The 26766-nt window shown below is 41.0% G+C and overlaps 2 protein-coding genes across 3 annotated transcripts; one reads left to right on the forward strand and one right to left on the reverse strand.

Annotated features, from left to right (window-relative positions):
• Positions 1-2267: 2267 nt before the first annotated feature.
• Positions 2268-8131, reverse strand: cnih4 (cornichon family member 4). 2 transcript variants are annotated; one of them, XM_073487689.1, is made up of 5 exons: positions 8051-8131; positions 7199-7267; positions 6864-6976; positions 5007-5147; positions 2268-4866 (listed from the first exon to the last, which is right to left on the reverse strand). In XM_073487689.1, exons 1-5 carry the CDS (start codon positions 8117-8119, stop codon positions 4839-4841), a joined length of 420 nt encoding a protein of 139 aa, XP_073343790.1. In that variant the 5' UTR covers positions 8120-8131; the 3' UTR covers positions 2268-4838. The 2 variants fall into 2 exon arrangements, with proteins under 2 accessions (XP_073343790.1, XP_073343791.1); XM_073487690.1 differs by lacking the exon at positions 8051-8131 and adding an exon at positions 7807-7863 and having other exon boundaries at positions 4743-4866; positions 7199-7245.
• A 2284-nt stretch (positions 8132-10415) lies between these two features.
• gprc6a (G protein-coupled receptor, class C, group 6, member A) lies at positions 10416-23006 on the forward strand. Its single transcript, XM_073487755.1, has 6 exons — positions 10416-10763; positions 13534-13828; positions 15398-16201; positions 18092-18307; positions 18559-18682; positions 21057-23006. Exons 1-6 carry the CDS (start codon positions 10561-10563, stop codon positions 22172-22174), a joined length of 2760 nt encoding a protein of 919 aa, XP_073343856.1. The 5' UTR covers positions 10416-10560; the 3' UTR covers positions 22175-23006.
• Positions 23007-26766: the final 3760 nt, after the last annotated feature.

Raw genomic sequence — 26766 nt, forward strand, 5'->3', positions numbered from 1 at the left:
TGCTTCTTTTTGTGACACTTTTCCAAACTGCTTCTACAGATTCTCTTTACATGTTTATCAGAGTGAGAATGGTTTTTTCCAACCTCTCTGGTCCTGGAGGCTTCCTGCAGGACTGCCAGGACAGTGGGAACCCTGTGGACCTGCCCAGATACCATCACAGCCATCACCAGCTTCAACTCTGCCATCACAGAACACACGTAGTGGTACATTACAATAGATGTCACACACACACACACACGATTCAATCACAGATGTGGTGTGTTAGTTTCTGCTTCTGTGATTTTCTTTAGTTTGGTCATTCAGAGTATTTTAGGCTTCTCTTTTTTTCGATTCTCGCTGTAAGAAGCCAAAGTAGGAACTTTGTTTGCTTGCAGGCAGTTTCTGCCACAAACCATTTTACATTTTAAATGTGTTATTACAAAAAGTGATTGTACTGTTCCGTATTGTTCTGTAGGAGAAGTATTATGTATGCATATTTTAAATAAAGCATTCAGGGTTTTAAAATGTAATTTACTCTGAAATGTCCTTCATATGATCCATACTAAGTGTGAGTGACTGCTGTCCTGATCCACTGACCAACACCTGAGCAGAAGACCTTCAGACTTTTTGTCCATGGACGCTGCATGTTTTATGGTTATTTGTTTGTTTGTTTGTTTCAGCAAATGCAAGTGTGTCTTAGATTCATTTGTAAACATTGTATTGTTATTTTAAACGGCTATTATTAATATTTGTATAATAACAGGAATGTGAAAACAATTTGAAATGGGTCTCTCGTAGTGATGAACCTACAGAGAATTATCAGCTGACTCAGCAGCTCCCGCCCACTTCACAGAGCTACATGTTCCGGTACACTGGCCCGGTCAGCAGCAGACAGACACAGACACAGACACAGAGACAGAGACAGACACAGAGACAGACAGGGTCGCACCAACAAAGATTAATTTAATCCCAGATAAGATGCAATCATAGTTTAATACAAACATTAAGCAGAGCAGTGTTGCACAATATAAAACTATTCTCTGTAGTTTGTATATTGATGCTGAGATTAAACAGTGAAATCAGTGTATGCAGTCATATGGTCTCTGTGCTGCTGATCTTGGCTCAGACTCTATGACTGCACTAACTTTTTTGCCACTGGGCGCAGTGACAATAAGTTGACACATCATCACCTTTTAAGTTGATCAGGCAAACTTGTTCACAAGCAGGTGCTCCACCAAGCAGCTCATGTGTTGGTTGGTTGGTTTGGCAGCAGAATTACACAAAAACTACAGCACAGATTTCTACGAAACTTGGATGGAGGATGGGTCTCAGCCCAGAATAGACTTCATTAATTTTTGGTGCTGATCCAGATAAAGAGACAGATTTAAGGCCAGGTTGCTCCATCAAGGATTCATTTTTACACCCGATTAAATCATGGTTTAACTCAATTCTAAATTATTTTGCCGATCCCAGCTGACATTGGGTTAGTGGCGGGGTACACCCTGGACAAGTCGCCAGCTCATCACAGACCTCACATGCATGTCTGCACAGACAGGCCCTGCCTCAGCCAGTATCACACTCGGGACCTTCTTGCTGTGAGGCAACAGGGCTAACCACTGTGCCTCTGTGCTGCCCCAACAGCCTGCACATTTATTTATAATCATATATTCATTTGAATTTAGGTAAGCAAGCATCTCCATATTGATTAAAATGTTTAACTTCAGCATCAATATGGACCCTATTACATCCAATGTTCTCTGGCACAAACTTGTATTTCTCTTTTGTTTCAGTTACACACTACATTTGGAATGGACCTTTAATTGGTATGAATGTATTTTAATGTATGGTGTTATTGTGTATAGTGTATTTTATTGTCTTACAGTGAATACTACATAATATAATTAATAATACCAACAGATTTCAATGACCTCTACTTAACATGTCATGTGAAATCATATTAATTCAAAACATAAATCTTACAGGGTAAAAATATAACGTTTAACCTGCTTTGAAGAACTGAATTGCTCAAATAACAAGATGATTTCACCTCAATGCTTTATAAAGGGAATAAACTGGCAAGCATTCAGGAGTTACAGCAACATGAAACTCTTTTAGAGCACGGTAGAAGAGCAACTTCAACTCCTCTTCCAAAGAAATTCAGATTAAAAGATTGAACACTTGTGGTTACTTGCATGACGTCTTAATCCTTATACTGTTTTAAACAGTAAACAGAATACAATTTACTTCTTTAACAATCACTCATTTTGAGGCAAATAAAGACAAACAGCTAATCTTTCATTTTTATTTATGAAACACCACATTTCCCTCCAAAAAAAGAAACTTAACACTGCAGAAGACAGTTTGGATGAACTGTGCACACACACTGAGACACCTGCTGATACAGGAAACTTTCAAACAGGGAATGTCAGACGTCAAACAACAGTGTGTGTTCTTTGCTAAAGTCATTCAGTAAACAACATCAGTGCATGATTAAGGTCAAATCCAATTCTTCAAACTGCCACTCATACACTAACACAACAGCAGCCATAACTTACAACATACAGTACCATTTGATCATTTCTTCACAGACTGAACAGAACAACCGTCTTAAGGAAAAACACTTGCATGTGTGTGTGTGTGTGTGTGTGTGTGTAAATGTGGCTGGGGATGGTGTGATGGTGGAAGTCTGGCAGGTCACATATTCATAAACGTGGAGCTACAGACTGACCTCTGTAGCCCCAAACAGGGAGCAATATACAGCTGCTTAAAGGTTACATACGCGAGATTTTCAACTTCAATATGGCAGCAAACAACTATTTGTAGTGTAATGATATAATGGAGTGGTGGCATCCTGAGCAGAGCAACACGCCTCACCCCCTGTGTGTGTGTTGTTAAATCTAATCCTCTCTGTTCATTGTTTTAGTAGCAAGGCTGGAAACGTGTCATGCGAGTCCCTGTCTGACTTCCCTCCATCTGCTCCCAACATCACGGCCTGGTAAGGAACGTTCTCACAGGCTCACCACAGCCCGAGGAGAAGAGTGCATAAACATCAATCAATTAATCGTTATTCGTATAGCGCCAATTCACAACAATAGTCATCACATGGCACTTTACAAACTGAGCAGGTCTAGACCATACTCTTTGATTCATTTAGTTAGAGACCCAACATTTCCCCCATGAGCAAGCACTTGGCGACAGTGGCGTGAAAAACTGCATTTTAACAAGCAGAAGCCTCGAGCAGAACCGGACTCAGTGGTGGGCGGCCATCTCCTGCTCTGATGAATCTCACTGTTTTACAGCACAGGGTTGAATCCACTCAATGAAGAACTGAACGGGCTGTTCTTAGGGCAAAGGTGGGTCTCATGAACGAAACAGTGGCGTACGTGCAGGGTTTCATTAGTCTGTTGAAAGCTTTAACTTTGCCTGCTCCACTCTGCAAACTGCTGCTACGACCACAAATCATCTGACTTTGGGACTACAAGAAATGGCAAAGCAATAATAGTTAAGCACTCAACATAAGGCTAAAGTGGTACATTAGTGTGTGTGTGTGTGTGTGTGTGTGTGTGTGTGTGTGTGTGTGTGTGTGTGTGTGTTGGGGGGTGTTTGAGGCAATAATGGCATTTTTCCAAATGTGGCTTTGATAGTCATGAAAAACAAGTGTTTCACCTCATATTCAGACAGGCCTGATATTATATATGTCTATTTTTTGTTTGCATCTGCTCTGGAAAGCCTCCCGGCTTACTCTCTGTGAAAATGTCAAAGTTTCTAATGGGACGTTCAGACCAAACATGAGGCAAATTTTTCGCGTCTAAATTACATACAAGACAATGCATGATTGCGTCTTTGCATGATTTGTGACTTCACGTGTGGAAAATAATAAACTTTCAGCAAAAAATTTGCTTGTCGCTGGGCTTTGTCAAGTAGGGCTGGTAGACTGGGGAGGGACAGCAGAGTTCCAACTGGCCAGAGCCGGTCAGCTTTGGAGGAGAGGGTTGGTTGCAGAGCTCGACTGTCCGGAGGATTTTACATTGGATTCTGCTCTGATCCGGAGATGTTAACAGACGAGAGGGAAGCTCAGATATAACTTTTTAATAACTTCTGGGATTTTTAAAAAAATTGATTTATCTTCACTGTTTATCAACATGACTGCAGCAGTGATCCACGGAGGAGACCTCCATTGTCTGGTGTTTATGTTCTGTGTTGACTGCAGCTAACTGGAGCTGGAGGGAAAATGTACTTTATTTTATGAAAAGGAGAGGGGAAAAAAGAAGATGGAGAACCGGAGCTGATGGCGAGTAACTGCATTTAAAAACACAGACACACACAACTTCCATGTATGCTGTGTTGACCGCTAAGCTTCTGGCTTAGGTACAGAACAGTGTTCTGGCTGTTTGGGGCGAATAAAAATAAATTATTCTGCGATCAAACCCACACGGGTAACTTGAGGCGAATATTCACTTCACATTTGGTCTACACGCACCATCGCTGCTACTAGAAGCTGTGGAGCTGCTGTTGTAATGATGATGTTGTAATAACACAATGTTGCAGACAGACTGAAAAAGAATAACTGATTGCTTTAGTGGCTTTCACAATAAAACACAGCAGTTGGTGTAGGAGAGTTTGTCATGATGGTACTGAAGTGTTAAATGGATAAATATACATATTGTATCAAAGTAAACACTCTGGGATTCTGACAACACAAATAACAGTGAACAGCAGTAAGAACACAGCGAAAGAGCTTCTTCTCTGCTGTTCTATAATATTTGATGCATGTAGTACAGGACCAAGATGTGAGGGGAAAAACAGCAAACCCACGAGTTTGGAATTTGGCAGCTGGGTCAGAGAGTGTGCTTGGTGCTTCAGTCGTTGATCAGAGCCAGAATCATGCTGGAAAAACAGGGGAGGGAGAGATATGTGTTAGTACACAATTAACCTTGTACAAACAGCCACGTCTGCTATACAGACAGGAGGTGGAGGTGCTGAAGGCCTTGAACATGTCAGTTTGTCTGGAAATGCTGTGCTCTCACCTGTACAAATAAATGAAGAAGCAGAGCAGGTGGTAACCCAGTTTAATCATGGCCTCCTTCATGTGGGACTTGAGCTGACCTCGGTTGTGGATCTCAGTGGGGTCAAACACACCCATGTTTCCCATTGGAACCTTCATGTACCTGCAGGGCGGACAGGGACAGAGAGAGTAAACCTCGGAGCCTCACGGCGCCACGGACAGTACGCCCCTACACACCACTCTGGGGTCGCTACAGGCCAATGTTGGGCTGTCGATGAGCGTCTGTGTCCACAGATTTTGTGGTGTGTCCCGCACGATAAGAGTGCGGCAGAGATGACATATATTCGTAGGTTAAAACAGAAATTAGCATCGCCCTGGTTCCCTCTGTGGGATTATTGAATAGGATTTTGGATTATTGCAGAAAATAATCTCTGTGACAAACACAAGTTTATGATACTTATCAATATTTACAGCAGAACAACACTAATTTTTGAAGCATAAATCAAATCTCTAGCAGTAAAAAGCTAATGTAAGGCTACAAGCAGACTACATCGCTGTCACATGATCTGTATCTTTCTGCTCCTTCGTATGCACACCCTACCGCACTCTCAGAACCTGTTCTGCCATCCAACTCACAACATCTGCCCTCTTGACTACCACAGGGTTTCGAGCCTTCAGCCGCTCAGCCCAACGACTTGGGATCTCAGTCACAAGACATTCTAAATACACTCGTTACACTCACCTCAATTTTTTTTAAATGAATGATTTATGAATTATTGTATCAGCTCTCACGATATACCATTGCCTTGTCTGATTTAATTGATACGTTGCCGTTTGCTTTTAACTTGGTTTTTTCGTAAGGTGTCCTTAACTCTGAAAGGCGCCTATAAATAAAATGTATGATTATCATCATCACTATTATTATTATTAATAATTTTTTTTAAAAATTGCAATAATAAATTTCACTTGGAGAGTCGAACCTCCTGGCTGGTGACTGGCCGCTCTACCAGACGTGTCCCCACAGCCACATATACCTGAACAGTGTAAAGCATCATATGCATTACTTTAGCCTTTGCGCTTTGCACCACAAGTCTCGGTTCTGGCTTTAAGTGTTTGCACATGCACTTCACAGCAGTAAGCGCAATGTTTCATTTAACATTAATGTATAAAAATGTTCCCTTTACGATTACGATCCTGAAGCTTCCTGCTTGCAGGTCACGGCCTCTATAGTTCCATATTAATTACATTTTATATGAAACATTAAATGCATTGCAATTACGTCTTCATGTAGCCCACATTTCACCCAACAGTGACTCTGGAATAATACTAAAAACTAATCAATATCATCTCTGTTTCAACCTATAAATGAACAAATTACAAATCTGTGTTTTGTGACACGTTGATGTTGTAACCACATTTTACCTGACTGATACCAGTCTAAATCAGGGCTGTAGCTGTGACAATGTAAAAGCAGGCTGCACGTAACCTGTCCAAATCAGAGTGTAATCATGGCAACACACAGACAATGCCAAAGAAATCATACAACACCTTGTATTTATGACTGACATTCCAAACAAGATGAGATATTATCCATCTCACAAGCTGTAAAGGCAAAAACTACAATCAAACTGTTTGGGCTTGTCCGTTCAGTTGGGAACTAACTAAGCATAGAGCATGTTAAAGAAATAAAAAACACTGTGTAATCACTGTGGGCTTTTCTGACCTGATTGAATATCATACATCCTGCAAGCTGCAGAAGCAAAAAGAAAATCTAAACAATTTCAAGATCTTTTGGCTAGAAGTGGGTTGCACACAGCCGACTAAACTGGGGCTCTATCAAGCTGAGACGTCTAAATGACATCAATTGCTTGCTGGGTACCTGTAAATGTTCCAGGCTGCTACAGGTAGGTTGAGGAGGAAGATGAACCAGTGCATGGAGACCAACATCAGCATAGTGGAGAGACACTGGCCAACCATCTCTGGAATTACCCACTGGAAACACAAATATCAAACATAACAATCAGAAATCAGAATAGTTATAAAGTTCCCAACGTCTCAACCATCTATAAAACACAGACATGAAAATATGTTTTAGCAACCAAATAGCCATCGACACATAATATATTCAAACAAACAAACACAAGGCTCAAAATCAAAAATAGTTCAGGTATATGTATGTATATATATGTATATATATGCATGTAAAAGACCTACTTTGTTGAGCTTGGAGCAGCAGGCTCTGGCATTGATGTAGTCACATTCTAGATCAGACAAGGTTATAATCTGAGCCCAAAGTCAAGGTGCCACAAATTGGTGAGAAAGTGTTGAATAAAGAAAACTTATTTTTAAATCTGAAACAAGAATTCTATAAATAAATAAATCATTCCATGCCAAGTCACCCAGAAATCAGAACTTTACCCCCTTCATGTCACGGATACCTTGAAAGAATGAACTACTAGAACACACATGTAAAGAACCACCATGCTGTTAGGCTACGAGGGCTAAAATGTTTAACGACAGTGTTTAGTTGAGCGACAGGATTTCAGAAGGTTCTGTGAATTTAATACAAGTTTTGACATAACTTCTTCGCAGACACGGACTTGGTTCGAGGCAGTAGCTGGAATAACTCCACTTACTGCGACTGAATGATAAAGGTCATCTGTAATGTAGACACATTTGCTGACTCAGGGAGTCTTTATAATGTTGTAATAGTCACACACGGCAGCAGTATCAGAAACAGCAACAGAGGCAGCAAGCTAAACAAAAGCACAGTGTCATGTTGATTTAAAACTGTAAAACTGTAACTTTTTATTTGTTCTTACGTTCTCGTGACCACACCTGGTCACACCGTTTCTCTGCTGGTCAGACAAGTTTCCTGGTAACTTAACTGGTTTGACGCTAGCATGGCACCGACAGTTGTAACTAGGCGGCTAACCGGTTAGCTACTTAGCATTAATGTAACACAGCCTCGTATATAGAAAGGAATTCATCAGCGCTTCCGGCCAGCTGACCGGCTTGGCGAATAAGCTCGACACTCGCCAGAGAACACACAGGCGAAAAGGATACGAAGTAGACTGAGAGGAAAATCAGTGCACAGCAGTCTACAAGTGACAGGATGAACACTGCCGCTTCCATTTTTCTTCTTCCGTCACTGCTTTGTTTCCATTTCCGGACAGAGCAATCCTGTGCGGCGCGCGGCCCCACACAGTGACAGCTGATTATCGCAGTGCTGCCCCCCGGCGGACTGGAGGACAACTGATGACAGCACAGCCACCGCAGCTGAGCGCGATGAATCACACAGCTCTTCAGAGGAACTACACACTAAATACACAATGTTCAAAATGATTGTGTATCATTGTGCAACTAGTAGATATACATGTCGTGTGTGTAGAATAGTGTAGTAAGAAACTTAGTGATGATGTAAAACCTGTAAGTATCATAAAGTTGTGTGTGACACAGAGATTATTTTCTGCAATAATCCAAAATCCAATTCAATAATCCCACAGAGGGAACCAGAGCTAACTTTATTATCTTAATTAGCTGCAAAATACGTCATTGCTGCACCACTCTATGAGGCCTACACTAATAACTAATATGCTAACAGACTCGAGGCATCTCCTCAAAGGAGAACCAGAACCTGCTGTGTTGGGCAAACCTCCTATTGTGTCCATGGAGATTGTTGTAAAGGATTGTGAGGTGTTTCCTGGTGTAGTTGCACCTGTAATTTATAGTTACAAGACACAGTCTGCTGGGGATAGGGTGTGTTGTGTTGTAATAGGAGAGCACATCATACCCACCTGCATGAAACAAGCCAAATACAATACACCAAGAATCAGGTTAGACAACATGACAAAACTGGAATGGCACTCAGTAGAGCACAAACCTCCACCGATGCCAAACAGTCCCCTTTAATTCAATCAAGCCTAATCCAATATGAAACTCTATAGTCCTGTAGCACTCTACATTTGAAACCACCTGTAACTGCTTAACCATCATTTAAGATCACCAGATCTTCTGAATGTATAAAACTCCACAGAGGGTGAGAGTGTGTGTGCTGGTCCACATCTTTAACACCATGCGTACTGTGCCACAATCTTTTCAGTGTCTTCTGTAAATATGTCTGTCAGTGTGCATTATGATAATGAACTAATAAATACACGATCTTTATATACGTAAATAAGGATTATTTTCCTGTTATTGGGGAGTAAGAAGCCTTCAGGTGTAACAGGCACTGTATAAGGGCTGTAGCCTTGTGTAATGGCCGTGCCACATGACAGAACAGCGCGAGTTTTCAAGAACCGTACTGATGTTCTGACCCATGATGATGATGATGATGACCGCTCATCAAGCGGAGGGAGTGAGGGGGTCCCCTCTCCTCCTCCAGGAGCTCACACACTCTCACTGTGCACAGAGATGAGCTTCTTGGCCTCTCGCTTGAAATCAGACCACTTTTTTTAACTCCTCCAAAGTCTGTGGCTCTGAACTCACAGGGCTTAAAGCTTCTGTCACTTTCTGCCATTTCACTGAAGCCTCCAGATAATACTGCTTTTCGTCTGTCAGTTTGATCAATCATTACTTCAATTCACGGTCTGTAGAATTACACTTCCTGTTCCTGTTCTTCAACTGCTTCTTTGCTTCTGACATTTCTCTTCAACACTGAACTCAATATATCTCTCTATATATAATATAGCTCTTTATATGCAAACCAGGTAATTGGGAGTGTGTTTAAAGCCATTTATAGTAAATTGTGGGGATGATCAGACGGCTCGTGCTCATGCATAACATTTCAGAATGATTGAGACGTATGAGTAATATACACGTGTGAACAGACTACGTGGGGGTTTTATTAATCAGACAAAAAGACTGTGTTCGCATGTTTCCTGTGTGTATACAGATTTGTACACCTGAATACATACAGAGTTTTAGACATTTGACATCCTCTGGCCTCTGTGGGTGAAATTCTCCTGTACATGCTTGACCAAGACACTGTCTTGGATCTGGAGTTGGTCCCTGGTGCCACGTTGGCTGCCTACCGTACCTCAGGGATGGATCAAATGCAGAGAACCAGTTGTACATTGTATGATTGTATGTGAGAAATAAAACTTCTCCTTCTTCCTCAATTTGCATAGTTAGTGACAGTTTAGTCACAACTATGATCTCATAATTTGATAGAAATGTAATACAAGCGTTATCCAGTTCACAAAGAATTTGTTCATTTACAAAAGTGACTGTGTTTGTTTCCTCACACATACCAAAAGGTGAGGTGTCCAGTAAAAATAGCTCAGTGACAATCATAAAATGCTTAACCACAGCAACAAATATGATGAGGGTTGTTTGTGCAGAGCAGTGACTCATCCTGCTGTCACTCATGAAGAAATGGGCAGGGCTGCAGGGGAGAATATGAGAGAAGTAAACTGTGAAGGAGGAAACAAGAGGGAATTTTCTTTTAGTCTTGTTAAGATGCTTAAAAGGGAGAGTATCACTCTGCTGGAGGCGAAGAACTGCAGTGAGAGAGGGGACAGAGAGAAAGAGACAGCCTAAAGCCAACACTGAAGAACAGTTGAGAATATTGTAGCATGGCCTGGATTGCTCTTGTTATCTATTTGTACATCACACTTTTCTTTACTATTCTGGAAAGTGGACATGGCGCTGAAAAAGGGAGTAGAGCACCCGGAGCCACAGCCCCAGGAGACATCATCCTTGGAGGAATCTTTCTCATTCATGAAGATGTAGACAAAGAGAACAATTCCTATGCACCCCACCTACAGCCATGTATCAGGTGAGACCAATCAACCTATTGCAATGAACCATATAATGATGAATTTGTTTACTTTTTCAATTCAAGTCTATATTTATCCTTTTTGACCCTGACTCTTTGGATGCAATTACCAAAACTCCCAAACTCTTTTCATTTAGGCAGCAAGAATCTAAAGAGGAAATATTAGTAACCAAGAAAGCAAATCACATGATATTCAATATTCTTTAAAGGTGGAAGTGGTCATCAGAGCCTCACCTAAAGCAAAAGTAGAAACGATTTTAAAAGCCTGTTTTCAAATTCAGATACAGGATAACATAGTATAATTGGCCCCTGTTATTGTATTGTATATACTAATATTAATTTCAATAGTACTGAAACAGAAATTTACTAAAAGTGCTGGATAATTGGATATTAATGCAGAACACAATCATATCAGGGACATAAATTAATAGAGAATTAAAGTATGATTAAAATGGTGCAGGGAACAATTAAACAAGTGTATCTAAAGGAGAAGAAATTCAAAGTCTGAATTTTAATATGTACAATATTAATGGGGTAATGATACAAACTGTTTCCATCAGTGAATAAACAAGCTGTTCTCAGAGGAAAATAAGGTCCCAGAACACTGTTTGAAGCTAGAAAGGTGGCAGGGTCCGCCACATATAAACAAAGTAAAACAGTATAAACTGTGTTGTCCTTTAAGGTCACTTTGTTTATTCAGTTTATTCAGTCATGAAAACAAAGAGAGTTTGTTTATTTAGTTTGTTTAGGCAGAAAAAAATCAGTCAATGAACATCTTTCTCTGCTCATTAACATTTCTAACACAAATCTACAGACTGCTCCTTTAAGATTCTTCCTACAGTCAGGGTATCATTACCTTAAGACTGCCTGGAGGGAACAGATCACTGGTTGCAGCTGTATTTGGTTCAAGTAGATGCCAATTTTAACTGTTCAGTAAACATCCACTTACTAACCCTGTTCTGTACCGTTTCCATCACGTCTCAGTGACAAGCACTCAACACCTCACGCTCTTCAGCAGGAGTTTTGCTCAGAGCAAACATGAAAACCATGAGATGACATTAAAACATTGTCACAACGACTGTTATACCTCCTGCAGACACCAGCTCTACGATATGATGCCAGCATGAACCTTGTCCTCTGTCCTACATTTTGTAGGTGCTGCAACTAAACTCTTCTGCTGGTCGACCAGCAAAAGTACAATTACAGTACATTGGATGCACTGTATACATAGGGTGTTGTCTGTATTGTCAGAGTCAATATTGGTATAAAAATAAAACAAATATTAACTAACAATCATCAAAGACATGTTGATGACTTAAATGAGGATGAAGGTATAATGGGGAGACAGTACGTTGTGACACTGCCCTTGCACAGGTAAGGTTTGGGGTTTTACACCCTTTTGTTAAAATGGATGATGACATTTATATTGATCAATACAAAAGATGACTCACTGGCAGATTGTCCAGGAGAAGTGCTTTAAGTAAGACGTACATTAGTGTCCACCGTAAAGGAAATCAAGCATTGCTCAGTTCAAGATTTGACACAGCCTTTTTTAAGTATGAGTGTCTGTGATGTAGCCACGGCTCTCAGACTATCTGAGAAGGGAAAGACGGTCAGGGCTGGACATCCTGCGTCATGAAAATAAAAGCGCTTGCAGTTTGGATTTAAAGAGGGTAGTATGGAAATTCGCTCACTGGGAGGCCAAAAGATGTATGCCTGTACAATCCTGCAAGCCTGTAAGAAATCAGACAGTCCTACTGCTGAGATGACATTTAATGTTTTTGTTGTTTTGTTTGAGAAACCGATTTAATATGAACATAATTAGGCTTAAAAGGAAAATCGTATCTTTACAATATAGTTATGTAAGAATGATGATAGAAGTATATGGTAGTACAAAAGATGAGCCAATATTTCTTGATATAATAATCATCAATCATCAATAGTTCATTTGTTGTGCTAAAGCTAAAGTTATCAACATTTCCTGATAATGTTATGTCTTCACAATAATATGCTAACAGCAAGATATAACCCCGCAGCAAGCCCAATAAAAAAATTACGTTATAAGCCAGTTGTTCTGCTGCTGTCCAGCAATATAGAAGTATCCGCTGCCATGCCACCAGACTACAGAGCAGCTGCTTTCCTCAGGCTGTGAGACTCCTTCATCCATCCTCAGCAAAATAGTTTTCATTCTCAGAAACCAACCCAGTGGCAGGCATGGAGAATAACTACGTAGAAATAGTCTGTCTTCTCAGTAATGGTCTTGTTTGCTTATAAATGTTATAAAGAGGAATCAGAATTAAATTGAGGCTGTTTCATAACCACTTAAAAGTTCCTTGTAGTGAGTTTAAGTACAACACTAGTAAAGTAGAGTAAATACTGATGCTGTTCTCTTCAAGATGTCATTTTTCTTTACAAATTAAAGGTGCAATATGTAAGAGTTGGCCACCTGAATTCATACTTCAAACAAATAGGGGGAAGCATTTTACCAGAGTAACTGCTAACTTCTCAACTGTAGTTGCCATTAGCTTATTAGCTCAGTTAGCTGTACAGCTAGCGGTCCAGACTGGGAGCTCAGTGGTGTGGTGTGAGTGGTGTTACGAGAAAAACTCTTATCTCCTCACATTCTCTTGATAATTTCAGTTAATTTTTGACTTTTTTCAAAACTAAAATTCTTACATACTGCACCTTTAAACTCTTCGGAAGACATATTTTTTTCATTACATCTGTAATATATTTACTATGAGATGATCAAACTGTACTGTTCACACAGGTTTCAGGGCAGAGGCTTTGCGAGGGTGCTCGCTATGATAAACGCCATAGAGATCATGAACAAATCTCCTCCGCTGACTGAGGTCAACATCACTCTGGGCTACCGGATCCTGGACTCCTGCTCTGATGTCAGCACTGCTCTGAGAGCCACAGCAGACTTCACCCAGCAGGCTGACTGCCACAAAGGAAGCAACAGTTCCACCTGTGGCCAGCCTGTCATGGCTGTTATAGGGGCCGCGAGCTCTGAAACGTCCATCGCCATCGCCAGGCAACTGACTCTCAAGATGATTCCTCAAGTAAGTCAGAGAGCACACCGAGGGAGCAGGTAGTGCAGCATTTCTGGCAGGACTGATTCACTGTTACAGGGAACTGAAGCATAACAGGTTTGCACCGGCAGCTGACAAAACATCAGCAGGACCTTTTATGATCATACATTATCTGCTGATGCGTGACTGACTCTAGAATCAAATCAAACAGGCTTGAACAATTTTAAGGTGAGGCACCACAGATGAACAGGAACACAAACAGATGCATCCTATCTGAGTGGACTTTAACTGGAAGAGTAAACACAGAAGGAAATAAACGCACAAGTTTTCTGACCCTATTATTAATGTACAGTTAGGAACTGTGCAGTGACTTTGCTTTTCATTCACAGCTATTCATACAGATACAGGCATCACTTTTGAATTATTTATAAAAAAAATAATGACAGTGTTTTGCACATCCTATTGTCATGCTGGAGCAGAGAAGGTGGATGTGCAATGGATGAAGCTTTAATCTTGATCACGGCAACACAAGGAACAGGCGAACACAAGGAAAAATCTGAGAAACACAAAGGCAGGCTCAGGAAAACTCAACAGATGACTTGACAATGACTGAACAAAAGACTGGACTAAAATACAAACTAAACTAACAAGGGGGTGAGGTGCAGGCGGAGAGAGGCGGAGAAACACAGGTGAAGGTAATGAATGGAAAAACACCAGAAACAGGGATGGGGCTGATTGGCAGAAAAACCACTGAAGAGGGAAGAGACCATGACACCTATAGTCAAAGAATGAGGATGTTGTTTGATTAGTCTGTCCATCTAACACTTTGGTCTGGAGCAACATCAGCATCAACCGGTCAGATTAACATTACATTTAGTAGAAACCTTTATGGTCTGTGCAGTGACCACATGACAAACATACGACAAAAAAACAATGAATACAAAAGATCATATCATATTCAGTGATAGCCAGTGGTAGCAGGGATGAATGAATACTTGAGTCTTTTGGTCAGGCATCCTGGCAGATTGTATCTGTGGACAGACAGAAGCAACTTGTACTCCTTGGACAGTGTGACTAGGATCAGCCAGGATTGACTGGGCCTTACTCAAAGTCCTGACCTTGTCTAGATCAGAGTGAGGTTGTTCAAGGTCACCAGTGAATTTCCCCGTTGTGGGATAAATAAAGTCTATCTAATCTAATCTGCATTTAACTGCACACTTTTACAATATGCTGCAGTTTGTTCCCATACCAGCAGACAAAGGAGAATGTAAGGACTGAGAACAGATCCTTTTCTGTCAGCATTAAAACTGTGAAGCTTACAATAAAAATAAACGCACCAATGTGCCTTCCTGCACACAGCACCAACATGAACCTCAGAGGACAGCCTGACATTAGTTACAGCCTGGCTGTTAATCAAATCTGTTTTCACCTCTTTAGATTCGGACCTTCTGAAGACAAAGAAGGACGATTGTCGTCTGTCTGTGAATTTCCATGGCGTTGATCAGAGTCATCACTGCTGAGTAGTGATACAATGACAGAATCATCAGCAAACTTATATTACAAATGAAAAAATGACATCATTGCTTTTCTTCTCTCCAGATCAGTTATTCATCGACCGCTGTCACTCTGAGTGATAAGAACCGCTTCCCTGCCTTCATGAGGACCATTCCTAATGACGAGCATCAGACAGCTGCTATGGTCAGTCTGCTCAGCACATACGGATGGAACTGGGTGGGAATAGTTGCCACAGATGGAAGTTATGGCCGATCAGCTCTTGACCACTTTGTGTCCCAGGCTTCTGAAAAAGGAATCTGTGTGGCCTTCAAATCCATCGTACCTAAATCTGTAACCAGTCGGGATGTCCACTTTGCTATCACACAGACTGCCAAAACCATCCGGAACATTCCCAAAGCACAAGTGGTTGTGTCATTTGCGAAGTCCACTCACATGATGTACCTCTTCCAGGAGATTAAGAATCAGACGCTGACAGCAGGACAGAACATTGAGTCCATGAGAAGAGTGTGGGTGGCCAGTGACAGCTGGTCTTCATCTAGCTCTGTGAAAGGGAACTTAACTCTGGAGGACATAGGACATGTTGTGGGCTTCACCTTCAAGAGGGGATCCATGTCATCCTTCCTTAAGTACCTGAGCATGCTGGAGGCAGCTGGACATGAGCGCACAGTGAATAACTCCTTCATGCAGGAGTTCTACATGCAGCTAAATGATAGTACAGATTCTGGAGAGACTGACCTTCTGGCTAAAGCTGTGAACACACTCAGAGAACAAGTTCAAGCTGGTACTGTCTTCAGTATTGAGATGGCTGTGAGCGCCATCGCTCAGGCTGTAGCATCTGTCTGCAGGGGAAGAGACTGCAAAACAGCAGGCACCGTGCAACCCTGGGAGGTACTGACATGCAATACACGAGTGTGTGTTTACAAGTGTGTAAATGCTCTTGTGTCACATTTATAAGGATTAATGGTAAGGTTAGATTCAACTAACAGTTGGGGATTAGGTTTTGGCTGATGGGAAAGATTATGGTCACATTAAATATGATACCTTGGTATACTTACCATAAACACAGGGTTGAGAGAATTGGCAGCCTCTCTCTTACACCTGTGGGGACGTTTGGAGCAGGTTCTGCAGGTTCTACAGCCAAAATTCCCCTTAAAGTTGAGACACTGTTAGAAACATAAAAAAACAGGGAGCAATCATTTGCAAACAAATTGTTGACCAACAACGATTTTACAAAGTGTTCCAAAAGGCTTCTTCAGTTCTAACTAACTGGAGGGGAGTTGCAGGCTTTTAAACTCTGTGTGGGAGTGTCCTTACATAGTGTGGGAGTGTCATTACAGAGTCGTTAGGGCCACTTGTGGGTCGTTGATCCAACCGGCCTTCATGTAGGTTGCTAGGGCTACGTGAGCCCAGGTGTGTATGGTTGTTAAGCTGTCTGGGGAGAGAAATCAGTACTGCATTGTAGGTGGGTGATAGGTAATGTCTTAGGCCACCTCCTCTGTTCAAAGACGGTCGTTCCAGTTTGACATTGATGGATTCTTTTACTCCTCTTTCAAACCATCTGTCTTCTCTGGCCAACATGTTTACACTGTTGTCCTGAAAGGAATGATTTTTCTCCTTCAGATGTAACTGGACAGCAGAGTCTGGACCGGAGGAGTTGGTCCTCCTGTGTTGTGCCATTCATTTATGGAGAGGTTGTTTTGTCTCCCCAGTGAACAAATCTGTGCAGTCCTGGCTGCACTGAACAGCATGAACTACAGTACTCTGTTACTGCCTGGGTGTTTAGTCCTTAGGATGGACAAGTTTCTGCCTCAATGTGTTGGTAGGGTTAAAGTTCACCGGGATGTGATGATTATTAAAGATCCTCTTGAGTTTCTCAGATGTTCCTGCGACATAGAGAATGAAGATGTTACGTTGTCTCGTCTCCTCCTCTCTGTCTGCTCTGGATCTTTTAGAGGTTTTGACAAAGGTCCAGTTTGGGTAGTCTCAGGTTTTAAGTGCTCCCTGATGTGCTTCTGTTCCTTCTCCTTCCCCTCTGTCTTTGTGGGCACGGCCTCAGCCCGATGGTTTAGGGTTCTGATGAGCCCACGCTTGAGCTCCAGTGGGTGATGAGTCAAACAGCAAGAATGGATCCGTGTGTGTAGGTTTTCTGTACACCTCAATGTTGAGGCTTCTGTCTTCTTCAGTGTGTACTGCACAGTCCAAGAAGGGCAGACTGTCTCCTCTGACATCTTCCTGTGTGAACTTGATGTTATTGTCCACAGCATTTATATGTTCTGTGAAGGCTTCCATTTCGCTTCTTCTGACCCAGGTGTCGTCTTCAAGAAACTGAAACAAGTCCAGTTGCCTATGATATAGCACTTAGAATTACCATGACCTGGATGACATGGCATTAAGACTTATATAGGCACTAGACAGGAAGGGGAGTGATTGAGGCGTGGTCCCGCTCTAGAACTTCAGCTAAAACTGTATCTCCATCTAGCTAGAGGATGGCAATATGATTCAATTACCTATTTAAGTTTAGCTCTGTTTCCTTGCTTTTAGCTGTTTATCTATCTACCTGTGTATTGTTCCTGGAACTATGTATAGTCACACAGAGGGTTACTTAAAACGAGAGTCAAAACCCTTGTATGTGCACACAAACTTGGCCACTAAAGCTGATTCTGGTTCTGAAAAAGTGCTGGACTTCTCAAGTATAGTTATGCATACAGTAAATACAAAACAGAATGTCCCTGCAAGTAAGCAGGTTCAATAGATGTAACCATGGTTCATGTCCTGTAGGTGCTGAGAGCTCTGCGGACGCAGGAGTTCAAACTTCGAGGAAAGAGTTATAAGTTTGACAGCAGCGGAGATCTGAACCTCGGCTACGATGTGACCATGTGGAGGTCAGACAGAGGGAACATTCATGTCCATGATGTTGTGGCTGAGTATAACCCACAAGATAACATCTTTACCCACAACAACAACAACACCACCCAATATCTGCAGGACCTCAAGGTAGGCCCGCATTCTGCTGCCCGCATGTCATTTGTATAAACAGAAAACCACTCACACACACTGCAGTGTCTGTTTACTGGAAACATTCAGTGTTAAAGCTGACCTGAGCAATTCTAAAATACTGTATTTCAGTTTAAATATCCAGATATAAAGCATGAGTTTTCTGAAATCAAACAGGCTGTGTAGAATACAGTAAATATACATTGAATTCAAAACAAGAACATGATTATGGATTCTCCTGCTTTCCTCAGCACATCATCTCAAAATGCTCCAACAGCTGTGTGGCTGGAGAGTTCAAGAAAACAGCCGAGGGCCAACACACTTGCTGTTATGAGTGCATCAACTGTACTGAGAACTACTACTCTAACAACACAGGCAAGACCCCTCTATACATTTACATGCACTATATAACTATATACTATATAATATGTGTCTGAGCCTGAGCGTGTCTAATTTGTTGATATGAATCTGATTTTCACCTGATATTAAGTTGTATTTTAGGTGATCATATTACTATTTGTGCTTACATGCAGAGAAACCCTGTGATCACTCTCAAGGTGCAATAAGGAAGAACTGTGATCTGATCACAATCTGAAACAAAAGCAGATATTTGGTCCTTGGAGCTAAAAGTTCCTTTATGCAGTCCTGTTTATGTTCTGACCACATCTGAAGACCAATGAATTAGGCAAAGTTGACCACTAACTGATTTAAAAAAGACAGCTTTGATCACATTTATACACAAGAAGAGGCAACAGCACAGTCAGAGCGATGGTTTATGTAGTCCACTATTCTCCTACATTCCATACCAACTCACCGAGGGCCTTCCAGTTCATGTCATCATGTTGAAACTTCTATTAAATTCACGAGAGCTTGAAAAATCCTATAGCTGTACTCCAAATAATAATACAAATAATAAATACAAATTGATTTTTGAAGTTTGGCACTGATTGATTCTCTGTATGTGTATTCTAAACCGTACCAATCACTTATTTTTCACTGGATTGGGCTGGGAGAGACCCTGAGGAAATTTGACCACATTGTTGCTGAATGTTTACAGTTATCAAAAATAATAACAGGAAGTTATTTTTACTAGAATGAAGTATCTGTCATTTTCAAAAACTCACATCTCCACTAGTTTTCACTTTCTTGCAACCAAATGTTGGTTCTGTGTAGTATTAATATAGTTCTATCACATCATAACTAAAGTACAGTGTCGTGGCAACTGAAAATCAGTCACTTGTCTAGTGCAGATGAGAGTTGGTCAAAACACCAAGTTTGACACAATATTTCTTTTCTAGAAGTTCTTTATTGCTTGCAAGCAAGAGTCACACATCAGCAGCGCATAGATGGTGGCTGAAGAGAGATGTCATCCTCTTCATCCTTTATAATAGCAGAAAACAATACTCACAATTGTAGCAGTCACAAGATTACATGTGATCTCACTCAAGACAACATTCCCATCATCTCCACATCCACCTCAGGATACACATAAAACTTCCTATACACTTCAACCATTGTTGTGCGTCATACATCAGCCTAGTTCAGAATACATATACACAGAAGAGGCTTCACAAACCTCCTTCAGGATGAACCCCTTAACTGAGTTCCTGTTATGTTAGTTTTCACGGCACACTGTACCATATACAATACATGAATACATGTCTGAAGCCAACAGACACAAGATTTCACTTTACATAAATGATAATGTTGTATCTATATTGTTAAGTTTCATATGTAAGAACAATATATCAAAAATAATAAGAGACATTTGATAATTTCCCTCGCAACAGCTATAGCATTTATCAAGGTCTCATGGATTTAACGGAAGTTTCAACATGATTTTTTTTCAAGAAAATCCATAACATGAACTGGCAAAAGTTCTGCATTTTGGGTGAGTTGGGTGAGTTGGCAGGAATGACCCTATTGTGTGACTGAATGGGAAGGTAAGCAAAGTAGACAATGTGGAGAGTGTTTATTTGTTGCTAATTTTTTGCTCGCTCTCTCATTTTTTTTATACAAACCCATCTCATTGACATAGCTATTAAACTCTGCATGACTAAACACTTAGACATTTAACATATAACCATATTATGGCCACATGTAGGTATGCAGACATCCAGTGTAGTATGAACAAGCCACCGGTCATATCCAGGTCCTGAATGTATGCAACACTTTACTGTGCACATTAGCCGTCTGTTGGCTTATGTTGTGAAGCAGCATTACACTGCACTACAATAAACACCAGGAGGACAGACTGCTTTCCTCAGAGCGAGGACTCATCTCTACCTCTCTCAGGTGCACATCATACTGTTACATGAATACTTCAGATTAGTATGAGCCTGTCCTGATGTGGTTATTAGTGAAAAGTGGGTTTAAAGTAGTAACCACCATGATGATGATGATGTCCCTTCTCAGGCAGTCATCACTTCTTGTGGCTAATCACTCTCACATGACTGTAATGTGACCAACAACTCAAGTGTGACCTCACCCGTGGTTTACATCTAACCTTCTCGGGAGCATGTTCGAGATAACAGATGTAAAAGCACCGCTTTCTGACTAATCAATTCTCTGGAAACATGGCGTTATCATTCATAGACAATCCAGTTGAGCTCGGTGTCAACCATGAGAGGTGCTCTCCTGTGTAGGACAACCCCTCCTTGGAGTTCTTTGTGCACAGAGTAAAACCTTTGTGAGCCTGCGTGTGATGGTTTGATTGTGTACCTGTGCTTGTGCTCCTTCATCCCTGCAGATATGGACCAGTGTCTGAGCTGCGACACAAACACAGAGTGGTCTCCAAAGGGCAGCTCCAGCTGCATCCCAAAAGCACTGCTCTTCTTCTCCTGGCAGGATGGCTTCGCTGTGGTGCTCCTGACATTTTCTGCTCTGGGCATCCTCCTGGCTCTGCTGGTGTCAGCTCTGTTTCTACATCAGCGTGACACCCCTGTGGTGAAAGCTGCCGGAGGGCCGCTGAGCCAGGCCATGCTGTTCTCTCTGGTCATCAGTTTCATCAGTGCCATGCTGTTTGTTGGACGGCCCAACAGTTTCCAGTGCAAGGCTCGACAGGTGCTCTTTGGCATCAGCTTCACTCTGTGTGTCTCCTGCATTCTGGTCAAGACCCTGCAGATCCAGCTAGCCTTCCAGTTCGACCCCAGGCTGCAGGAGGTTCTGCGGAAGCTCTACCAGCCTTATGCCATCGTCTGTGTCTGTGTGGCCTTACAAGCAGCTACTTGCATCTGCTGGCTGGTGCTCAAAAGTCCATTTAAGCACATCATCAGGAATCCAACAACTCTGCTGGAGGACTGTCATGAGGGCTCATATTTGGCCTTCGGGGTGATGCTAGGCTACATAGCTGTCCTGGCTTTTGTGTGTTTTGTCTGTGCCTTCAAAGGACGCAAGCTGCCACAGCAGTACAATGAGGCCAAGTTTATCACCTTCAGCATGCTGCTCTACCTCATCTCCTGGCTGCTGTTTGTCCCTGTCTACGTCACCACTTCAGGAGTGTATCTGCCAGCTGTGGAGATGGTGGTCATTCTAATCTCCAACTACGGCATCCTCAGCTGTCATTTCTTCCCAAAGTGTTATATAATCCTTTTTAAGAAAGAACAAAACACCAAGAGTGCCTTCAGGAAGAATCTGTATGAATACTCGAGCAAAACCTCTGGCTCTCCCTCTGTGTCTGAGAGTTCAGCATCGGGAAAACAGTCCAGTGGTCAAAACGACATCACCAGTGCTTCATTCTTCTCTGTATCTGCAGCAAATCCTCTCACACCTACTGTGGTGACAAACTGCACAGACCAAACTAACTGTTTAAGCTTGCACAGAGGTTCAGTCAGACATCACTGCCTCAGAAGAAGCACCAGCATTTAAACTTTTAATATACACTCCGTTCAGGAGCCACCTTCTTTGTTGTATGCAAAATCTGATTTACATGTCTTGTCTTACACGTTACAGGACCTAAAACATCAGTAATCACACCAGCCAACCTCTTCCCTCCTCCCTTGTAGTTTGTGACAAGCGTGGCCTGACCCACAGAGGAGGAGTTTCCTCTTCCTACCTCTGGTTTCACTAGAGACAGTCTAGTGCGGACCTGTCTTCTCAAAAGCAGCTCTGCTGGTGTTGTCTTGGTAGCTGTGTGTGGCATGTTCTGGAAGCTAAACAAGAAACTAGCAAACAATGCTGCAACAACATGCCACCGACTGCTCTATTCTTTGCTAGAGACTTCCTGAAGCAGCAGGAGAGAAACAGAAACAGTGACAATGCTTCAGAGATTTACTTCTATTTTTGTGGCAACAAAAGGAAAAGACATCAACTTTTTTCAAGTAAAGGATAACTTGAATTGCAGAACTAATGCATTACGTTACTCGTTACAGCAAAAAAGTAATCTGAGTACTCTAAGAGATTACTTTGTGGTGCATTATCCCGAACACTGCATATATCACACAGACTCCCCTCTCAATGCCCGCAACAAGTATAGGCCACCAAAATAAGCTTCTGTAGAGAGACTTCATTTTCACCTATGGCTGTCATGCATGTGAAGTCAAACTTTCATTTCACTTGTAAAGAGAAAAATCACCAAATTTAACGAGTTAGAATTTAATTTAATTATACATGATTGATAAGAAAGCTAGTGCTCTGAAATATCTTCCTACACCCTAATACAGTGGAGTCAATGGAACCTGGAACTATTTATTTGAAAAAAATGAAACACGATATTCCAAAAACAATGTGCTCCTTTTATACAAAACATGGTGCAACCCATTCCAGTAATAATACTTCAAGAGACATAAACGAGTTGGAGGACTTGTAATGTGTATGTGTGTGAAATAGAGAGCTGAAGTCCCGCCCCTTCAGTGTCCCTCATGGGACCTGATTTCAGAAAAACATTGTCTGGTAGTGAACGGAGAGAGGCAAATCATTTATTGATCCTGTTTGAATTGTGTCATGAATCACACAGATGATGTTTGTCAAACTAACTGTGAAAATACGTCATTATAAAGAGGACACAGCCAACCATCTCTTCAGTGACGTCGTCTCGTTGAACGCTCACTAAAACCTGTAACTTAAACATTGTAGAGCTGCTCCTGTATATCAGCAGCTCACAGAACTGAACCAGAACCAACTCTCCTTTCACAGAACTGCAGTTGTCAATACGATCAGAGTGATTGTGATGTTCATCTTGTTTACGACCTTTTCTGAGCCCAGTTGGCTCCATGTTGGTGTTGGTGATGTGTGTTGATGAGACGATGTGGTTCACTGAGCGCTGTAACACAAAACTACATGAGGTTTTACTTTCATTACAACAAACTGACACTTTATTGACTCGACAATGTTTTCGGTTTAATTCACAAGCATCATATGTGTGATTCATGACACAGCTCAAACAGGATCAACATGTATTTGTCTCTCCTTATTGACCTCTGTACAATTTATTTCCTAAATAAAGTCCCATGAGGTCCAAAGGAAGTGGCATGACTTCGGCTCTCTATGAGCATTAAAATTAATGTTTGACATTTTTTTGGGAAACAACTAAATTGATCCTCCTGTTTATTTCAGCCACTCTGATTTTGAACCAAGACCTAGCAAATAATACAAACTATCAATGTCACTGAATGAATAAACTGAAAGTTTTCATGATATAGCACTTTAATTTGGTCTAATGAACTTAATATTTAACAATCATAGGTTACTTTAGCTGACCATGTGCATGTCCTTGGTTTTGGCTCTGATCCAGCACAATGGCTTTGAAATGAAACAATGCTTTTATTATATAACAGTCTCACTTCTGAAAGTCTTCATTTTCCAAAGAAAGGTTGATATCTCAACAATAAATATTATTACATCACAACCTCATTTAATTAAATTAAACTTGGTTTGGTGTGACATTAGCTAATGGTGTCTTATGGTAGCTAATTTTAGCAAACCTTAGATAGATATTGCTGTATATTAGACCATACTGAGTCACTTCAATGGCTTAATGGTGATAATGATAATAATAGCAAAACTTACAGAGACTGGCTTTAAAATGTTGACTTTTCTTTGGGGTGTTCGAGTGTTTACATCCATATTGGGTAAACCCCTAAACCCAACCTCCATACAAGCGATCATTTGTTCCACCAACCTGAAGGCAGAAACCCTGCTAAACAAGCCAGAGTGAAGGTGACAACAGCCCAGCGTGTCTGCAGCCACACCCCCCCTCCAGGGTGTGAATGTGAGCTGCATGTCTGAGAGCTGATGGGGGTGTAGATGTGAAGACTACATTTTGTGTGGCTCAGCCAGCGAGCTGTTCTGTATCTTAACAAATGCTGTGCTTTTGGCATTTAACATCATATTCTGTCCTGTGGAGAACCATCACTGTTAGGAGCCAAATTTACAAATACTTTTGTCACTGATGATCATAAAAATGAATCATGATCATGTTAATCTGTCCATCAAATAAAACACAAGAGATTAGGACACCATAGGCCCATGGTGTCTAATGGAAACCCTCTACCAAACAGTTCAGCTGTTTGGATTTATCAAACCACGTCTTTAATAAAGTAAAGTTTCCTGACACAGCAGGAAGCAGGAGGTAATGACCTCATATCTATCGGGTGCTCTCGTGTGATTGATTCCAGAGTGTTTCAACTTTAGGTAACTACACAGAACATGAATTAGTGTCCTATTCTCATCACTGAGTTTGCTGTTTTGACAGCTCTGCAGACCGCAGGGTGCGTCTTCTTCTTTCCTCTCTACTAAATTTGTTTGCTCTGCTTTATCAGTTTGTGTTTAATCTGCTACCACATTTATGTACATACAGTCATCATGTGTCATGTCATGCTAACAGAGACAAAACAAAGCCAGTATTTAATGAAGTGGTTCATACACAACACAAACTAAAATGACATTTCAAACATTGAATCCATTGCATAAAAAAGACTGTGGTCAGCCTGTTAGGGTAAGAGTGTAAACAGCCTCAGGTGCTGCTCGTCATCAGTTTCATCCGCGCTGAAAAATCCCCAGATCTAAACTTGTCTGTCTGGTTGTGCAACAAAAAATAAGATAAGATATGAAGGGAGAGGAGAAACATGACAACTTTAAATATTAAATGGCAACGCAGTTACGGTTTAAATCCATTTCAGTGCTCCAATATCCTGCTTCTTTCAGTGAGTGTGTGTTTATTAAAAGGAGAGTTTAGGATTGTGGGAAGTGGAGAGCCAAAATGACACTAAAACCCTTGATTTAATGACGTCAGGGAGAAAAGGAGCCTGAGAGCTCAGCAGAAACTTGAATCTTTCTCACAGCTGTGAGGAAGGTAAACTCCAGCCTCCTTCTAGGAAAGAATGCCATGCTGTAATGGGATATAAGTGAGCTGACATTCCTGTCTGGTAATCTATTTTCACTGATACTGAAGGATATAATCACATTTAATGATAAACAGCCTGACACGGTTTCTTATAGTTTTGTTTTTGACATGTGTAGAGACGGCTGGAGGTGGACTCCTTTAAATGTACAGTATTTTACTGTTTGTAATATGTTGGGTTAGGTGTATGCTCATATTTATATTCATATATGACCCTTCAGTATGAATGAGTCTCTCTCATTCTCTCTCTCTTTTCTCTCTCTTTTTTTTTTAATATATATAAAATTAGAATTTAAGAAATCTGCCCTTTACTATAACTATATAAGGTAAAACTGTAGCTGGCGGGTCATTTCTTTTTTCTTTTATTGGAGACCAGCATTTCACAAGTATCAATACAAGATAAACAGTTATTCCACAGCTGTTTTCCACCCTTTTTTTTATATGGTACATTAGAACAAAGAACCAGAAAAAGAACATCCCCCAAGAACAAAGAGGGAGAGAAAAAAAATAAATAAATAAACAAATGAGTAAAAATAAACACAAAAAGAATTAATTAGTAGGTGAAGATATAGGTGCATAAATAAAAAGAAGAAAAGAAATAAATAAAATAAAATAAAATATAATATAAAGGGAGGCGAAAGAGAAAGATTAATAATAATAAAAATAATAGATAAATAAATAAAGGATGCCCAGTGTGCTCACTAAAAAAAATGATAAAATAAAAAATTGGATGCATCAAATCGATTCAGTTGGTGTCCAGAGAGATGAAGGTGTTTACATATGTGATGAGAGGTTGACATCTTTTATAAAAATTGGCAGCTCAGCCTCTTAAGGAATATTTAACTTTTTCCAAAGACAGAAAAGACATTAAATCACTTAACCAAGAAGTAGTAGGAGGAGCGTTTGGGCTTTTCCAATGTAATAGAATACGTCTGCGGGCTATGAGCGAGGCAAAAGCAACAACATCAGAGTTTTTCTTAGTGAGATTAGTTGGAGTACGAGGTACCCCAAAGATGGATATCAGTTGGCAGGGTTCTAACATGATATTGAGGGCATTGTTTAACGATTTAAAAAAACATGACCAGAAATTGACTAGTTTGGGACAAGAAAAAAACATATG

This window comes from Pagrus major, chromosome 18 (genome assembly GCF_040436345.1).
Source record: "Pagrus major chromosome 18, Pma_NU_1.0".
Taxonomy (NCBI): Eukaryota; Metazoa; Chordata; class Actinopteri; order Spariformes; family Sparidae; genus Pagrus; species Pagrus major.